General features: G+C 59.1%; 2 protein-coding genes across 3 annotated transcripts; both read left to right on the top strand.

Annotated features, from left to right (window-relative positions):
• The first annotated feature begins 179 nt into the window (after positions 1 to 179).
• On the top strand, positions 180 to 7044 carry MRPL22 (mitochondrial ribosomal protein L22). Its single transcript, XM_055125254.1, has 7 exons — positions 180 to 346; positions 422 to 464; positions 631 to 766; positions 1982 to 2047; positions 2437 to 2514; positions 3753 to 3822; positions 6319 to 7044. The coding sequence occupies exons 1-7, from the start codon at positions 319 to 321 to the stop codon at positions 6528 to 6530; spliced, it is 633 nt and encodes a 210-aa protein (XP_054981229.1). The 5' UTR covers positions 180 to 318; the 3' UTR covers positions 6531 to 7044.
• Positions 7045 to 8694: 1650 nt separating this feature from the next.
• Positions 8695 to 13915, top strand: DRD1 (dopamine receptor D1). Of its 2 annotated transcripts, none has more exons than XM_055128811.1 (2): positions 8695 to 9328; positions 10383 to 13915. In XM_055128811.1, exon 2 carries the CDS (start codon positions 10820 to 10822, stop codon positions 12161 to 12163), a length of 1344 nt encoding a protein of 447 aa, XP_054984786.1. In that variant the 5' UTR covers positions 8695 to 9328; positions 10383 to 10819; the 3' UTR covers positions 12164 to 13915. The 2 variants fall into 2 exon arrangements, with proteins under 2 accessions (XP_054984786.1, XP_054984785.1); XM_055128810.1 differs by lacking the exon at positions 8695 to 9328 and adding an exon at positions 9815 to 10294.
• Positions 13916 to 15873: the final 1958 nt, after the last annotated feature.

Below are 15873 nucleotides of genomic sequence, written 5' to 3'. Positions count from 1 at the left end.
GGCGCTGAGGCCGGAGGGCGGGCGGGCTCCTGCAGCGGGGGCCGCGCACGTGCGGGCGTCTACAGCACGTGCAGTGGGGGGGCGCCCCGCCTTGCGGGAAGGGCGCTGCTTCTCGGGGGCTCCCCCCGCCGCCAGTGGGCCCCCCACCAGCGTCCCCGGGGCCGCGCCCCGTTAGAACGGCTGTGACGTGAGCCTCAGGCCGCCTGCGCGTCGCGCGCGTCTCCAGGCGCCGGCAGGGGTCTCGCGAGACGCGGCGGGATCTCGCGAGACGCGCGGCGGGGCGCGCATGCGCCGCGGCCCGGCTCCCCTGCGGCCACCATGGCGGCGGCCGCCCTTTGCCGCTGCGGTAAGTGCGCCCGGCGGGGGCGCGGCGGGGCGGGGCGGGCCGGGGGGCGCCGCGCTCACGGCCGTGTCATTGCAGGTGCGGCGTGGGTGCGGAGCCTGGCGGAGAAGCTGGCCAAGGGGTAAGTGTCCGGGGGCCCGCCCGCCGCGACCCCGGGCTCGCCCCCGCCCGTCCCGCGCCTCGCGCCCCCCGCGGCCTCGCCCCCCCCAGTCCCGCGGCCCGCCCCCGCGCCCGTCCCGCGGCCTCGCCCCCCCCCCCCGCGGCCTCACACCCCGCCCGTCCCGCAGGCTCCTCCCGCCGCGCGGCGCCGCAGTCCCCGCACCCTTGCACGCGAGCGCGGCCCTGGCCGTGTCCAGGCGCTGGGAGAAGAAGAACCGCGTCGTGTACCCGCCGCAGCTGCCCGGGGAGCCCCGGAGGCCGGCGGTAAGGCCTGCGCGGGGAGCGTGCTCTGGGGGGGCCGCGGGACGTTGCGGCTGGAGCCTGCTCAGTGACCAGTGCAAAGCCAGGGGCGGGCGCTTAGCTCCTGAGCTGTGGTCGGTGCTCTCAAGAGTAGGGCTGCCGGGCTGGTAGTGCAGCAGGTGGGCGCTTGCCGTGCACGTGACTGACCGGGTCTGGGGCCCCAGTAGTGCCAGGCATTCCCCCGAAACAGAACAAATGGAATGCCCGCGTTCCTTATGAACCACCCAGCTCAGCATGGATAGGTTTCGCGTAGGGGATTGTGGCGCTAGGACCCCTCCCGGGCCTTGCTTGTTCCAAGTGGGCGCTCTCCCAGTAGGCCACACGTAGCTCTCACAGACTGGGAGGACTTAAGGCCTCTGGATTAGCACTTGTCCAAGTAAGATGACCTGTTTATTGCTACCTGAACTTGGCAGCATGCCAGTACGATTCCCTTGTTAAGGAAGGGTCTGAGTTACTACAGCTTTGTGCTTACATGGCAATGTGTTACTGACTACAAGGCCAGAGAAGGATGCTTGTGCTTTACTCCTTTTTTTGGGGGGGGGTCACACCTGGTGATGCACACGGGTTATTCCTGGCTCATGCACTCAGGAATTACTCCTGGTGATACTCGGGGGACCATATGGGATGCTGGGAATCGAACCCAGGTCGGCCGCGTGCAAGGCAAACGCCCTACCCGCTGTGCTATTGCTCCAGCCCCGGATGCTTGTTCTTTAAACACAGTTTTAAAAAAGTTGTATCTGTCGGCATGGGATGTGATTTAGTGGTAGTGGACTTGCCTTGCAAACATGGGACCCTGTCTTCAATAGTGATAAGGCAAAAGAAAAATGGGTAAATAAGTAGGAAGTTTGTGGGGAAGCGTCTGCAACATGGGCAGTGGGAGTGGTGGGTGACAGTTCGCACAAGAAGATCTGAAGTGTGACCCCTGGGATCTCAGAATATTGGAAACCCAGGTGAAGTCACTCAGGAAAAATTTAAGAAAAGAAAGGTGGTAAGTTCTTTGGGCCACACTTGGCCGTGCTCAGGGATCGGAACCAGGTGGGTGCGAGGCACGTGTCCTGTCTGTCGTATTATCTCCGCCCTGTGTCTGCTTCTCTGACAGTATTTTCACTGGGTGCAAAGAGTCGACCCTTTGTTAATAGTATTTGGATATTCCCTGAAGTTGTCTTTTCCCTCCCTAAGGAAGTCTACCACTGTCGAAGGCAGATAAAGTACAGCAGAGACAAGATGTGGTACCTGGCAAAGTTGGTAAGTGGAAGGACCGTCACTTCCCCAGTGGGAGTCCTGCATCCTCGCCCCGTGCCTCCAGAGAGTGAGGGGGTGGCGCAGACTTGGATGCTCAGCTGGAGGAAAATCCAAAAGGACTGTGCAGACACGGGTGGTGTGGGACCCTCTGAGGGAAACCAGACACAGGTTCCCCTAGATGCGACGCAGCCTCTTCAGGGGGGCTGCTTGCTGAGCCCTGCTGGGTGACGCTTGTGGGAGAAGAAAAGCAGCCAGCCGCCTGGCGGTGCTGCCTCCTCTGTGTGGGGGTCATCCCTCACGGTCCCCTGCCTCACACCGCAGCATTGTCAGGCGTCCTTGGTTCTACACGGTTGTGTAATCTGGAGTATCCTCATGTGTGTTTTCGATTTTAGATTCGAGGAATGTCTATTGACCAGGCATTGGCCCAGCTGGAATTCAGTGACAAGAAAGGGGCTCAAATCATTAAGGAGGTGAGCAACAATGGGCCTGGTGCCTCGTTTTGGTGTTTCAGACGGCAGAGGCAGCTGAGTGACAGGAGGAATGGGTACTTTCATGGGCACCAGACTGGATTTACGTTTTTCTGTAGAGTGATAAGGCTTTCTGTTTGCTTTTTTTTTTTTTGCTTTTTTGGGTCACACTCGGCAATGCACAGGGGTCACTCCTGGCTCTGCACTCAGGAATTACCCTTGGCGGTGCTCAGGGGACCATATGGGATGCTGGGATTTGAACCCGGGTTGGCCGCGTGCAAGGCAAACGCCCAACCCTCTGTGCTATCACTCCAGCCCCTGTTTGCTTTGATTTTGAATAATTTGGAGAGCATCATGTTCCTTACAAGAATTGGGGGTTGGGTGGGGGTTTTTTATTACAAATTTTATTATGAATAAGAATTTATATCATGTTTTGGTTCTGCGGTGCTGGATTGTGTCGGGCTTATTATTGCTTACAAGACTGGTGCTCTAGAGGCCAGTGGTAGGACGGCAGGGAAAACACTGGCCTTCTACATGGCCGACTCGGGTTCACTCCCCGGTACTCCACATGGTCGCCTTAGTGTTGCCAGGGTAAGCCCGGAGCATCACCAGGTATGGCCCTAAGTATAGACGCATGAATTTTGGTTTCACAGTGGTGCTGATGAGGGCAGTAGTGAATTAAGCTCAGGACCTGGTGTCTGTGATTCGTGCAGCCCAGTGCGGCAGCCCTCAGAGGCTCAGGAGATGTGGGTTTCACGATAGTCGCCTTGCAAGTCACTTCAGAATGTCTCCAGAGTCCGAACATAGCAATTCTTGTGGGAAGTTTTCTTCTTCTTTTTTCTTTTTCTGCTTTTTGGGTCACCTGGCGATGCACAGGGGTTACTCCTGGCTTTGCACTCAGGAATTACCCTGGTAGTGCTCAGGGGACCCTGTGGGATGCTGGGAATCGACTCTGGGTCGGCCGCGTGCAAGGCAAACGTCCTACCTTCTGTGCTATCGCTCTAGTCCCCTCTCGTGGGAAGTTTTCTCTGCTTATGATGCTCTGGTTATTTCCGAGTCCACGTGGTTCTCAAGCTCCTAGAGCTTTCCGGAAGTCTGACTTGCCCCCGGTCATGTCCTTGGAGTTGTCTGAGGACTAAGGATTGGTGGACAGATGCTCTCTGCTTCCCTTCTGTTTCCGGACTGAAAGGCCGAGTGCGAGTGTGAGTGTCCCCGCCTGATGCCCCTCTCCCTTGTCTAAGATCCTCTTGGAGGCCCAGGAGATGGCGGTGAGGGACCACAACGTGGAATTCAGATCCAACCTGTACATAGGTAAGAGCTTTGCCTTCCTGGGCTGTGAGTCCTGGCACAGCCACGCGTGTGCCCACATGGCTTTCTTCTTCCCTCTCCTGCAGCTCTCTGGTCATGGAGCTGATGGGCTCCAGCCTGGTACCGAGAGTCCGCAGACAGTCCTTGAACCCTCTGCCAGACCCAGGGGAGCTGCGGGGGGTGAGGGAGAGATAGTGGGCGCCCGTCCCCCAGCACTGCGCCTGAGTGCAGATACGGGGATCCCCCGCTGCTCAAAGCCATGTGGCCAGAGCTGTGGCTCTTGGGACTCCCTGGGCGAGCTGGACATTGGGTCTGGTGCACCGCACACGTGGCAGGAAAGCGCTCTTGGCTGGCCGCGTCTGCTCTGGGCAACGGTGGCTGCAGCGGGCCCTGAGCTCCCTCAGGCCGTGCCCTCAGGATTGGCGAGCCGGTGGTTCTGCATCCTGTGTCCTGCCCTCCCAGACCCGCTTACCCTGGCCATCAGCCCTCTCGCCTCCACTGCTCAGAATTGGAGTCCAGAGAGGCTGTGGCGGTCTTCCAGACCATGTCCTGTGAGCTGGTTATTTGGGGTGCAGGAAGCAGGGGCCGCTCCTCGACCATCCTGCTCTCCTCCGAGCAGGTGTTCTCTTCCCTGCCAGATGCTGTGCCCAGGTCCTTAAGCTCGGGAGTGGCCCCGGGACCACTGTACATAGGTGGCTCCGTCCTTGCCTGCACGTGCTGCCGAGCCTGCGGGGGCCCCTGCTCGGGCTGCGCTGTCTGTCTGACAGCTTCCCCCAGCCAGGCAATCCGCTGTGCCCAGAGTGGCTCAGGGGCAGCACCCTCGGGAGTGGCTCCTAGTGACCAGACCCCAGGCCTCACCCTCCTGGAGGCCGTGCCCGGGAGAAGCGCTTGCTTCTGGGCGCATGCGCTGCCCTGTCGGAATCTTGCTGGTAAAGGGCTCCTAGCGGGCTGGTCCAGGGGTTCCGGTGGGGCTCCCTGGGAGGGCCGTGTGACAGGGGCTTCGTCTCATCGGCCACAGTTCTGGAGAGTTCCTGCCCTTGTCTGACACTGTGACAGGCCTTCTGTGGGGGATAGGGATGCAGTCACAGGGATGGGGGTGGGCTGGCTTTGTGGTCAGGCTTCCAGCTGAGAGGCGGGGAGCACCACGGTGCCCGGTGCCCAGGGGCTGGTGAGCGCCAAGCGCCCTGGTCTCGGCCGTGCGGGTGTGTGTGTGGGGGCTCTTGTGAGAGGTGTGTCTAGAGGCTGCCCGAGGTAGAGGCAGCTCTTCTCTGTCCTGAAGCAAGAGCGGGGCTTGGATTCTGGCCTGTTGGGCCCTGCCAGAGCCTGTGGGTGGGCGAGGGGCCTCCTCCCCGCACTGGTCTGGGAGAAGGCACGGGCGGTTCTATTCAGCGTGCTCCCCTTCAGTGGGAGGGGATAGAGCAGGCAGGAAGCTCGTTGGTGTGTTTTATTACTGTGAATTTCAGAGGGAGTGTGTGTGCTTTGATGCGTAGAGAGGTGCAGCACGTTTCATTCGCTATTTAACACATCAGCGAGTGTACAGTCATTCTGCCAAGAAACCCACTCTGTGGTTACTGCTCCCGGCTGGAGTGTGTTCCTCCCCGCCTGCCCCGTCCATACCGAGGCGGTCAGGAGCCACACCCACTGCTCCTGGTGCTCACCAGAGTCGGTATCTCTGCTTAGTGGCAGGGATCTTTGTTTTTTGTTTTGTTTTGTTTTGTTTTGTTTTTTTGTTGCTTTTTGGGTCACATCCGTTGATGCACAGGGGTCACTCCTGACTCTGCACCTAGGAATTACCCCTAGCGGTGCTCAGGGGACCATATAGGATGCTGGGAATCAACCCGGATTGGCCGCGTGCAAGGCAAATGCCCTACCCCCTGTGCTTTCGCTTCAGCCCCAGTTTTTTTGTGTGTGTGTGTGTGTGGCAGGGATCTTTAAGACCTCACAGGACTTCCTGGAGAGCAGATGCAGCAGCAGCTGGTGGCAGGGCTGTCCCCGTGTCCTTTTCCTTCCAAGCTTTCCCTAGGTCAGGCAGACGTCCCAGGAAGCTCCTCCGCCTGGGCTGGATCCAGCCCTTCCTCTGGGGGGCTCCTGTTCTCCGGCATCTTGTCCCAGGACGAATCAGCTCCTCGCTGGCCTGGGGCTGTTGCATCCCTTCTGGGCTCGTCCCTGTCTCCCCCTTGCTGACTGCTTCCTGGGCGCCCCAGGGAGTTGCTCCTGCCTCGACAGCCCGTCTGGCCTCACCCCTTGTTGCTCCTTTCTCTCCACTAGCGAGCTGCTGCACTCACGTCCTTGAACAGCTGGGCCCCACGGTGCTAGGCCTTGGCTGGGTGGTCCGTCCCCCACAGTGCTGGGCCGTGGCTGGGCGTCTGGCCCTCTGATGCTCCAATCCTTTGCACTCGTGTGGCAGCAGCCAGTGTTGGGCTGGAGGGTGCTGGGGGCTGAGTCTGGCCGAGTCCTCTCCTGTAACCCTCTCCTGTAACCCCCTTTCTTTCCCCCCAGCCGAGTCCACCTCGGGGCGCGGCCAGTACCTGAAGCGCATCCGGTACCATGGGCGTGGCCGCTTCGGGATCATGGAGAAGGTTTATTGCCATTATTTTGTGAAGTTGGTGGAGGGTCCCCCGCCCCCTCCAGAGGCGCCAAAGACAGCCGTTGACCACGCCAGGGAGTATGTCCAGGAGCTGCGGAATCGGACCATCATCCACACCCTGTGACGGACAGACAAAGCCAGGCTCCCCCCACACCCCTGCCTGCAGTGGGCTGCTTGGGCCGGGCGCACGCTTTGCCGTCTCTCCTGAACCCGGCGCTGCCTTGTGGCCCCTGTTGGCGGGAGTCAGCCTTGGTCCCGCCGCACACCCGAGGCTTGTTTCCAGGGTGTGGCCCAGTCTCATTTCCCCCGGTTCTGCTTCCGGGGCACGGAGGTGTGCGGGGTGTGTCTGGTGCAGGTGGCGTGGGCCCCCTCTGGCCACCTCCCTGCCGAAAGGGCCAGTGGGAGCCTCGGAGATAAGCCCGCAACTCTCAAAGGGCTTTTCCCACTTCCTGTTTGTTTTCTGGCCCTACCAACGGTGCTGGGGCCTGGCTCTGCTCAGAGATCACTCCTGGGAGGCTGCGAGGGGCTGTGCGTTGCCGGGAATCAAACCGACCCACTGCAAGGCGAGCACCGTCCCTGTGTTCTCTCTCCAGGAGACCCCGGAAGTCTTGCCGTTCAATAAACACGGTTCCTGTCTCCTTCTGGCCGTCCTGTGTTGCTTGGTCTCTGTTTGGCCCATTTCCAGGGTGGGTCCATTCCCCTGGGCTGAGCTGTGTGCTCCGTTCAGGAAACATGGTGTCCAGTGCTGTCCCTTACTGGACGCAGGCCTCGTGCCCAGCTGTCACACTGTCACACTGTCCTTGCAGCTCTGAGGACAGCAGGGAGCGAGCTGCTCACCTCTCACTCCCCGGGCATTCTGATCCCGAACCCCCGTCCTCAGCACAGGCCCCTGGCAGGTGGGGTGTCCTGGCAGGTGTGGGCCCCAGGCCTCCTGCAGCTGACGCCAGGCTCCGCTGTTTCCACCATTCTTCCTGCCTCGGCAGCCTGGGCAAGGGTCGGGCCCAGGGCGTTGTGCCTGCCAGGGCAGGTCTGTGAGGCTGCGGGAGCAGGCAGGAAGGTGGAGGAAGGGGCAGGAGTCCTGGCTTTCTGGCCAGGTGGAGGGAGCAGGGGGGACAGTGGGGCTGGCGCTTCCCCTTGGGCCTGACCCGCCTTCAATTCCTGGTTATCCTCTGTGGTTCCCTGAACCCCACCAGGAGTGCTCCTGAGCACAGCTCGGTGTGCCCCAGCCCTGAGGGTAGGGTGAATGCTGACCTGGTGTGAGCGGGGAGGAGTTGGCAGTGCCCAGCCCTGTCCTGTCAGGAGACAGAAGCAGCTGTTCCTGAGCCGGCCCCCAGAGGGCAGTGAGGCACCCTCTCTCCCTCTCTTCCCCCCCTTTCTCTCCCCCCTCGCCCCCCTCTCTCTCTCTCTTCCCCCTCCTTCACCACTACTATCCCTGCCCCCTGTCCCAGAGCTCCGCTGGGACCCAGCCGTGCTTGCTGGTTTTGCGGTTTTTGGTTGCGCCGTCCTTGAATTATCCAATGACTAGGAAATGCCTGAGCACAGGCTGAGGCACTCTGGAGCAGCTGTGTTCGGGTCTGAAATGAGCCTTCTAGTTAGTGGCTCAGGCAGGCAGGCTTCTCCCCACTGGCTGGTGAACAGCTGTGCTGGGCAGAAAGTCAGCTTTAATCACCAGAAAGGCTCCCGGATTGATGGCTTGTTCTGTTTGACAGTTGATCCTTCTCCTCCTGGGAGTTAGCCCCGCACCCCCTCCCTGTGCCGGGAACCTTCTGTATTCCTGGACGTTTACAAGCTCCAAACACAGATTTGAAAAGCATCCTTTGAACTCCCCCTCCGTAGCCCGTGAATCACAGGGGGCTGGAAAGACATGCCAATTTGAGAAACAAAGCTGCTTTTGTGTTTGGGTTTACATCCCCAGCGTGATATAGTGCTAATACCTGCTTGCATTAGTATTCCTGTTCTTGATGTTTGTGGGGGAGATTTTTATAGAACTAAACGGAAGACTTTGTTGCACCTTCATTTCCAGAGAGAGAGAGAGGGGAGAGAGAGAGAGGGAGAGGGAGAAGGAAAGGGAGAGAGCGGAAAAAACCCAAATCTCTAGCCACTTTGTAAATGCCTCTGAAATTCACACCCTGTGTAGAGTGCAAAACTAAAAATCCACCAAGAGCTGAGATTGAAGCCACATTCTTACTCCCTGGCAGAAGCTCAGAGGCAGCCCTCCAAGCCTGTGTGAGACCGGCCACGTCCCTGTCTCCCCGCTAAGTAGGAGACAAATGCCCTTTGACAGGTGCCCCTGGTTCTCCCCTTTCCCACTCTGGCTAGATTTTGTTTCTGGTAGTGCCAGGGGTCCAACCCGGGCCTCACATGTGCCAAGGCGCACGCTCTGGCATAGAACTGCTCGATCTTGGGGGTTTGTTCTGAACTGCCCTGAAGATGCTCAGGGCTTACTTTTGGCTCTTTGCTTGGGGAGCACTCCTGGCTATGCCCGGGGACCAGGGATGGGACCCTTGGCCGTGTGCAGGGCGAGCCCCTTCCCCGCCGTCCTTTCTCCAGCCCCCAAACCTGAACTCTCATCTTCGATGCCTCCGTGCGGGCCAGTGGGTGTCACTATTGACGCAAGAGCCGGGGCACTGCAGGGGGCGGGAGGTGGCACCGTCTCCCCCAGGCCCTCCAGCGTCTGTCTGGCTCAGGCGGCTGGGCGCCCACTGGGGACTTGGGAGGGGGGTCGCACACCTCTCCACCAGCCGCATTCGCCCGCCGCTCCCAGCGCGGTTCCGCTCTCCTTTCACACCTGGACCGAGCGGGGCGGGGAGCCGGGCGGGGAGCCGGGCCTGCCGGATGGGGCTGTCCGTCCCCTGCGCGCGGGATGCCCGTTTCTCTCTGGTCTCTCGGCGCAGCAGCCTCGCAGCGTCTTCCCTGCTCCAGGTACGTAAGCAGGAAGCCCTTTCGCATCCGGTGGGCTTCTGGTGGGTATGGGTCGCTGCCAGATTGGGGGGTCGAGGGGGGCGCGTCCTGCACCGCCGCTGGCCAGGGGCTGGCGGTCCGCCGGGCGGAGCAAGGGTTCCGCAGGAGGCGCAGCGCCGCCAGGGAGCGCCCGACACCGCGGAGCGCAGGCGGGGGGTGGGGGTGGGGTGCTGGGGCAGGACGTGGGGGGCGCGGGGGCGGGCAGGACGCAGGGGGCACGGGGATGCTGAGCGTAGGACGTGGGGGGTGCAGGCAGGACGCGGGTGGGGGCAGCCCTGGACGCCCCGTCTACCCGCGGAAGGAGACAGCGGAGTTGGGGGCCCTGCCCCACCACCAGGGCTCCGGGCAGTTGGAGGCAGAGCAGGTCTTACTGGCGCGAAAACGGGCAGGGTCCTTGCCCACAGGGGTTTGGAAAGGGCCTGGGGGCCGGGGCCGAGCTTTGGTATTTTTAAGGAACCGGGCTTGGGGGTGGGGGTGTCGAATTTCTAACCCCGGATTTATCTGCGCGCCCCACCCGGGCTTGGTGAGGGGCGGGGAGCCTCACCTGGCCCCCTCCCCTTTCGCTCCTGCCTGTCAGGCAAAGCCCGCCCCCAGGCAGAGGCGGGACGCGGGGCGGGGTAGGCTGCGCCCCTCGCCACCCGCTGGCTGCGGGCCCACGAGGTGCCAGCTCGGCTCCGTGCGCCTCGCATCTGCTTTCCCACGGCTCCGGGGCGCGGGGAGGCGCACCCGCGGGGCGCCCCTGGTTCTTGGCTGCAGGAGGAAGGAAGCCGAGAGCTTTTTTTTGGGGGGGGGACGGAGGGCTGGCTCGAGACCCCCAAAACTATCCCTGCTGTGAGTAAGCCCTGGAAACAGCACTTGGGGGGGGGGGGCGCAGTCCTGGCAGCACTCACTATCCGAGCTCCACGTGAGAGAAAACCCCAAGGCCAGGTAGGTGACCCCCGCCCCCGCCAGACGGAGCTGCTGGGGCTCGCTAGGGTGAGCTCAAGGCTCGGGTTTGCTTTCTCTTTGCTTGCAGGGCTTTTGGAGAGGTGCGGCGGCAAGGGGCTTGGAGCAGTCCGGCATGTCTCTTGAAGGGCGCAGGGGAGAGGGGAGAGGCTCTCCCTGCCCCAGATCAGCCCTGAAGTGTGACTGTGATTGATCAGCCTCAGTGATCAACAGATCTGCGCAGGGTGTCTCTTCTGGTGGCTTAGAATATGCTAAGAAGCCTGGACCCACGGCAGGGACACAGAGGACCCACGGGTGGCGGTCAGGGGGCCCTGGGGCCCGTGGTAGGGAGCCAGCTGGATCTCCCCAGGGGCTGGCTGGCCTCGCCTCGGCCGGGCTGTGGGTGAGCCTTTCCATGGAGCTTCTGTGAGTGTCTTGGTCCTGCACAGCTCGCCAGGGCTGCCCGGTGATCACTGTCCCCCACCGAGTCCCTTGGGGACGGGAGGGTGGGGGAGTGCCCTCTGCACAATGAGGACCCTCAACCACTCTGCCATGGACGGGCCCAGGATGGAGAGGAACTTCTCCTTCCGCATCCTCACTGCCTGCTTCTTGTCCGTTCTCATCCTGTCCACCCTCCTGGGGAACACTCTGGTCTGTGCGGCGGTCATCCGCTTCCGGCACCTGCGGTCGAAGGTGACCAACTTCTTCGTCATCTCCTTGGCCGTCTCGGACCTCTTGGTGGCCGTCCTCGTGATGCCCTGGAAGGCGGTGGCCGAGATCGCGGGCTTCTGGCCCTTCGGCGCCTTCTGCAACGTCTGGGTGGCCTTCGACATCATGTGCTCCACCGCGTCCATCCTCAACCTCTGCGTCATCAGCGTGGACAGGTACTGGGCCATCTCCAGCCCCTTCCGCTACGAGCGGAAGATGACCCCCAAGGCCGCGTTCATCCTCATCAGCGTGGCCTGGGCGTTGTCCATCCTCATCTCCTTCATCCCCGTCCAGCTCAGCTGGCACACGGCCAACCCCAGCGCCCTGGAGGACAGCAACAGCACGTCCCTGCTGGAGGAGCCGGCCCCCGAGAACTGCGACGCCAGCCTGAGCCGGACCTACGCCATCTCGTCCTCCCTCATCAGCTTCTACATCCCCGTGGCCATCATGATCGTCACCTACACGCGCATCTACCGCATCGCCCAGAAGCAGATCCGCCGCATCGCCGCCCTGGAGCGGGCGGCCGTGCACGCCAAGAACTGCCAGAGCACGGCTGGCAACGGCAACCCCGCCGAGTGCGGGCAACCCGAGAGCTCCTTCAAGATGTCCTTCAAGAGGGAGACCAAGGTCCTGAAGACGCTGTCGGTGATCATGGGCGTGTTCGTCTGCTGCTGGCTGCCCTTCTTCGTCCTGAACTGCATGGTGCCCTTCTGCGGCTCGGGGGAGACGCAGCCCTTCTGCATCGACTCCATCACCTTCGACGTGTTCGTGTGGTTCGGCTGGGCCAATTCCTCCTTGAACCCCATCATCTACGCCTTCAACGCGGACTTCCGGAAGGCGTTCTCCACCCTCCTGGGCTGCTACCGGCTCTGCCCTGCCACCACCAACGCCATCGAGACCGTGAGCATCAACAACGGAGGCCCCGTGTTCTCCAGCCACCATGAGCCCCGAGGGTCCATCTCCAAGGACTGCAACCTGGTCTACCTGATCCCTCATGCCGTGGGCCCCTCCGAGGGTGTGAAGAAGAAGGAGGAGGCCGGCGGGGCTGGAGCCAAGCCCTCAGAGAAACTGTCCCCGGCCCTGTCCGTCATCTTGGACTGCGATACAGACGTGTCCCTGGAGAAGATCCAGCCCATCACCCAGAATGGACAGCATCCGGCTTGAACGGCTCTGCCCAGCCCAGCCCAGCCCAGCCCCGGAGGGGCCCTGGGGGTGAGGAGGGGGAGTTGGCGAGAGAAGCTACGGGGAGGGGAGACGCAGCTGTCCAGAGGGCCGTTTCTTTCTCCCAGCCCCACTTCCAGCCGCATTGTGGTGTGATCTCAAGGACGTGTCTGCGATGTGTCTTCTGGGGGCCGGAGGGGGGGCCGGGGAGCGACATTCCAGAAGAACCTGCTGCCCCTGACTGGAAACAGGCCCTGTTCCCGAGGCCCGAGAAGCAGCGTCCGGCCTCCCCGGGAGGGCAGCAGGGCCGTGGCTGCCTGGACTTGGACACACATAGGTGCTAACTCTGGTTGAAGCGAAAAGCGGAGGTGGTCGAGGTAGGTGCATGCCTTCATCAGTGATTCCTAAAAGACGACTCAAAACGAGAAGGAAACAATTGAGCCTTACAGTAGGAAAGGGATTTTTCTTTTTCCGGAACTGACAGATGCTTTGCTAATATTGGTTTTATTTATTTATTGTACTATATGGATATTTGTAACTTATTTGAATAAATCTATATTTATCACACGTAGGAGGGTAAACAGACAAGTGGCTGGAGACATGAAGATGACCCAGGGGTGGTCCATTGAACTAGCACTTTATAAGCCAATGGAGCAAACACGTGGGCCCTTGGGGGAGTCGCAAACCATTCTAGAAGCGGGCGCAGAGCAGCAGACAGCCGGCTCTTGCCGCTTCTTAACCCTTCATTGGCAGCCTAAGTAAGATATGAAGGTGAAATGGACCAGTGCTATGAATGTTTTCTGTTTTTTTTTTCTAAAAGAATTTTGAAAATTGTGAGGAAAAAAAAATGTAGCTATTCGTGTATTCTTGTTTGTATTTTAAATCGACCCAGACTTTTCCAGGAAAAAATGATCTGCAATTCTGTAAATAGCTTCAAGAAAAACCTGCTGATGGAAAAGCCCGGCTTGAGATCCTTGGTGGAGGTGGCAGTGACCGAGGACAGCGGTCGTAGGGACGGGCTGGTGCGCTAGCCAACTAGTGACAAGTATGTGCCACTTTGTATTTATGTAAGATAATCAGCTCTCTTGGTCCCTCCTCCTTTCACCCGTCAGCCAGCCTTTCTGAGACCAGCACGGGTCCTGGTTTGCAGAAAGCCGGGGCGTCTCCTGAATGCTTCTGCTCTGGACGGAGTGCAGGCCCCTTGGCGCCAGCTCTGCTCCCTCCAGGCCAGCCGTGGGGGCCTTTTAATTTTACTGCTGTGCTTTACTGAGAATTTAGATGTGATTTTAAAAAAAAGGAAGTCCTTACCTGTTCATGATTACCACTTAACAAATAGTGCCTCATTATCACCCTGAAGGAAGACATTTCTGCTGGTGGGAGAAGCAGAGACCCCCACCCCTGCCTGCCCCCAGAAGCCATCAGTATTTCTTTTGACAAATGCTAACCCTTTTTTCTCTCCTGTGCTTTGGAATCAAGTTTATTTCTCATTGCCTGGACTGTAAAAAAAAAAAAAAGTGTCAAATACTCTGGCCAGTCACAACTCTTGTGGGGTGTGTTTCAGGAGTTCATTTGAGCAGTTTACGGAGCGTTGTGTGGGCAGGCGGTCTGTCGGCACCCGGGCTCAGCCACAAGCGAAGTCGGCTACGGCTCCCGCACCAGATTCGTGCTTCTTACGCATTGTGAATGTTTTCTTAATTTTCTTGCCCGTGTGATTTCTTACCATATAATAAAATTATTTTGTGAAAGTCAGACTCAGCCCTGACTGAGCTGTGTTGGGTTTGTGAAATGCGGCTATCGGCTATGTCCAGATCCCCAAGGGAGTGGGCGGGGCATTCCGAAGGTTTCTCTTTTCCTCTGGGATGAGATGTCTCCTGTAACCTCTGCCTGTGCTATGGGAAACTGCCTTGGAGTGCTGAAATAAGAAATGCTTTTGGTTTACCTTCAGCATAAGATATATACACTTGCTTTTTCTCTGTTTTTAAAAAAGTTGGATGTGTGTGTTGTTTTCTTTTCAAGTTTTAAAATTGATACCTTCACTGAGGAATAACTCTACTTTCATTTCTTACATTTAGAACTTTCCAGAAACCTTTCCTTTTTCTCTCAAAGAGTGGGGGGTCAGGGTGTATTTATTTATTTTGGTTTTGGAGCTCGGGCTTATTTCTGACGCTGTGCACAGGGGTCACTCCTCACCATGCCTGGGGAACCATATGGGGTGCTGAGGGTCAAACTCAGGTCGGCCATGTGCAAGGCAGGTGCCCTCCCTGTGGAGTGTCTCTCCAGCCCCCCAGGCATGTGTGGGGGTTTTCCGTGATAGAGTTTAGAGAGAAGGCTTGCTGTGGGGTAGTTTCTGATTCTCAGTGATGGCCAGTCCTCCGTCTGTGTGTGGTGCTTTAAAAGTACGATACTGGCTGGAGAGATAGTACAGTGGGTAGGGCACTTCCTTGCCCGTGACTGACCCACGTTTGATCCCCTTGGTCCTCTGAGCATGGCCAGGAGTGACCCTGAGCTCTGCTCCATGTGGCCTAAACCCTCCCTGCGATTACGTCCTCACCACACCCTCTGGGGATGCAACAGCCTGGGGGTCTGGGTTCATCAAAATGTCTTCTAGGATGTATTTATATTCTCAGTGTCTTATGGGGTCCATAGGTTGGTCCTGACTCTCCTCAGTTCACGCTTTCGAGTGTCCTTGTTCCCCCTTTCCAGCCCAAAGGGGCGGGGGGGTGATAAAGGGTTTGGGTTTGCCTCCGGAGCAGCACGGCAGGCGGGAGCATGCCTGGCCTCGGGGTGCAAGGCGCCGCAGGCACCAGGCCTTTTTCCTCTGGTCCTGCCTTCTCCAGCGCCATCCGGGGAGAGTTCCCTCGTGGCCTTTCAACACCAGCTCCAGCGAGCTCAGTGGAGAGGAGGCAGTGGGGGCGCCGGGCAGGGCGACTGATAAAGATTATTTTAAGAAATGTTCATGTCAAGGAAAGCATCTTCAGGGACACTTAATTTATAACTGTAGAAGCGAAAGCACACCCTGACTTTCTCTGTCAGCTAAGGTGAGGAATCTTCAGAGATTGCACATCTGTGAGGCATTTAACTCTGAAGAGGGGCTCTTGGGACCAGAGAGAGGACAGCAGGTGAAGCCATTGCTGTGCCTGCAGCTGACCTGGGTTCAATATACCTGAACCCTGCCAGGAGGGATTGCTGAGCTGGGAGTAAGCTCTGAGCACAGCTGGGTGTGGCCCCTGCAAACACATCGAGAAAGAGTGCGTTTTCTCACTCTTCCAAGAATATGCCTTTCCAAATAAAGGCCAAACTCTTCTACTCGATTGGGGAATACAACAGGAAGTCTTTTATTTGGGGGTGAAGGGCATAGCAGGTGGTGCTCAGAGCTTACTTCTGCACTTCTGCTCAGGGGTTCCTCTTTGCAGGGCTCAGGGCATCCTGTGGGATACCAAAGGGACTGAATCCGGGTCAGCTGTGTGCCAGGAAAGTGCCTCTGCCTCTGTGCTGGCTCTCTTTCCCCAACATCATTATTTGGAAGGATCCTCTACTGGTTGGGTTTTTTGGTGTTTTTTTTTGTTGTTGTTGTTTGTTTTTTTGCTTTTTGGGTCACACCCAGCAATGCACAGGGGTTACTTCTGGCTCATGCACTCAGGAATTACTCCTGGCGGTGCTCGAGGGACCATATGGGATGCTGGGAATCGAACCCGGGTCAGCCGCGTGCAAGG

Source organism: Sorex araneus, chromosome 2, assembly GCF_027595985.1.
Source record: "Sorex araneus isolate mSorAra2 chromosome 2, mSorAra2.pri, whole genome shotgun sequence".
NCBI lineage: Eukaryota > Metazoa > Chordata > Mammalia > Eulipotyphla > Soricidae > Sorex > Sorex araneus.
The sequence above is the reverse complement of the archived record's forward strand: the minus strand, read 5'-3'. Positions and strand labels throughout refer to the sequence as shown.

What these genes read in the sequence shown, in the direction of transcription:
- DRD1 (XM_055128811.1), top strand. Translation starts at nt 10,820, where the DNA reads ATGAGGACCCTCAACCACTCTGCCATGGACGGGCCCAGGATGGAGAGG.
- MRPL22 (XM_055125254.1), top strand. Translation starts at nt 319, where the DNA reads ATGGCGGCGGCCGCCCTTTGCCGCTGCG. An exon ending in GGCCGCCCTTTGCCGCTGCG is followed by an intron (nt 347 to 421) that starts GTAAGTGCGCCC and finishes GTGTCATTGCAG; the next exon opens with GTGCGGCGTGGGTGCGGAGC. An exon ending in GGGCTCAAATCATTAAGGAG is followed by an intron (nt 2,515 to 3,752) that starts GTGAGCAACAAT and finishes CCCTTGTCTAAG; the next exon opens with ATCCTCTTGGAGGCCCAGGA.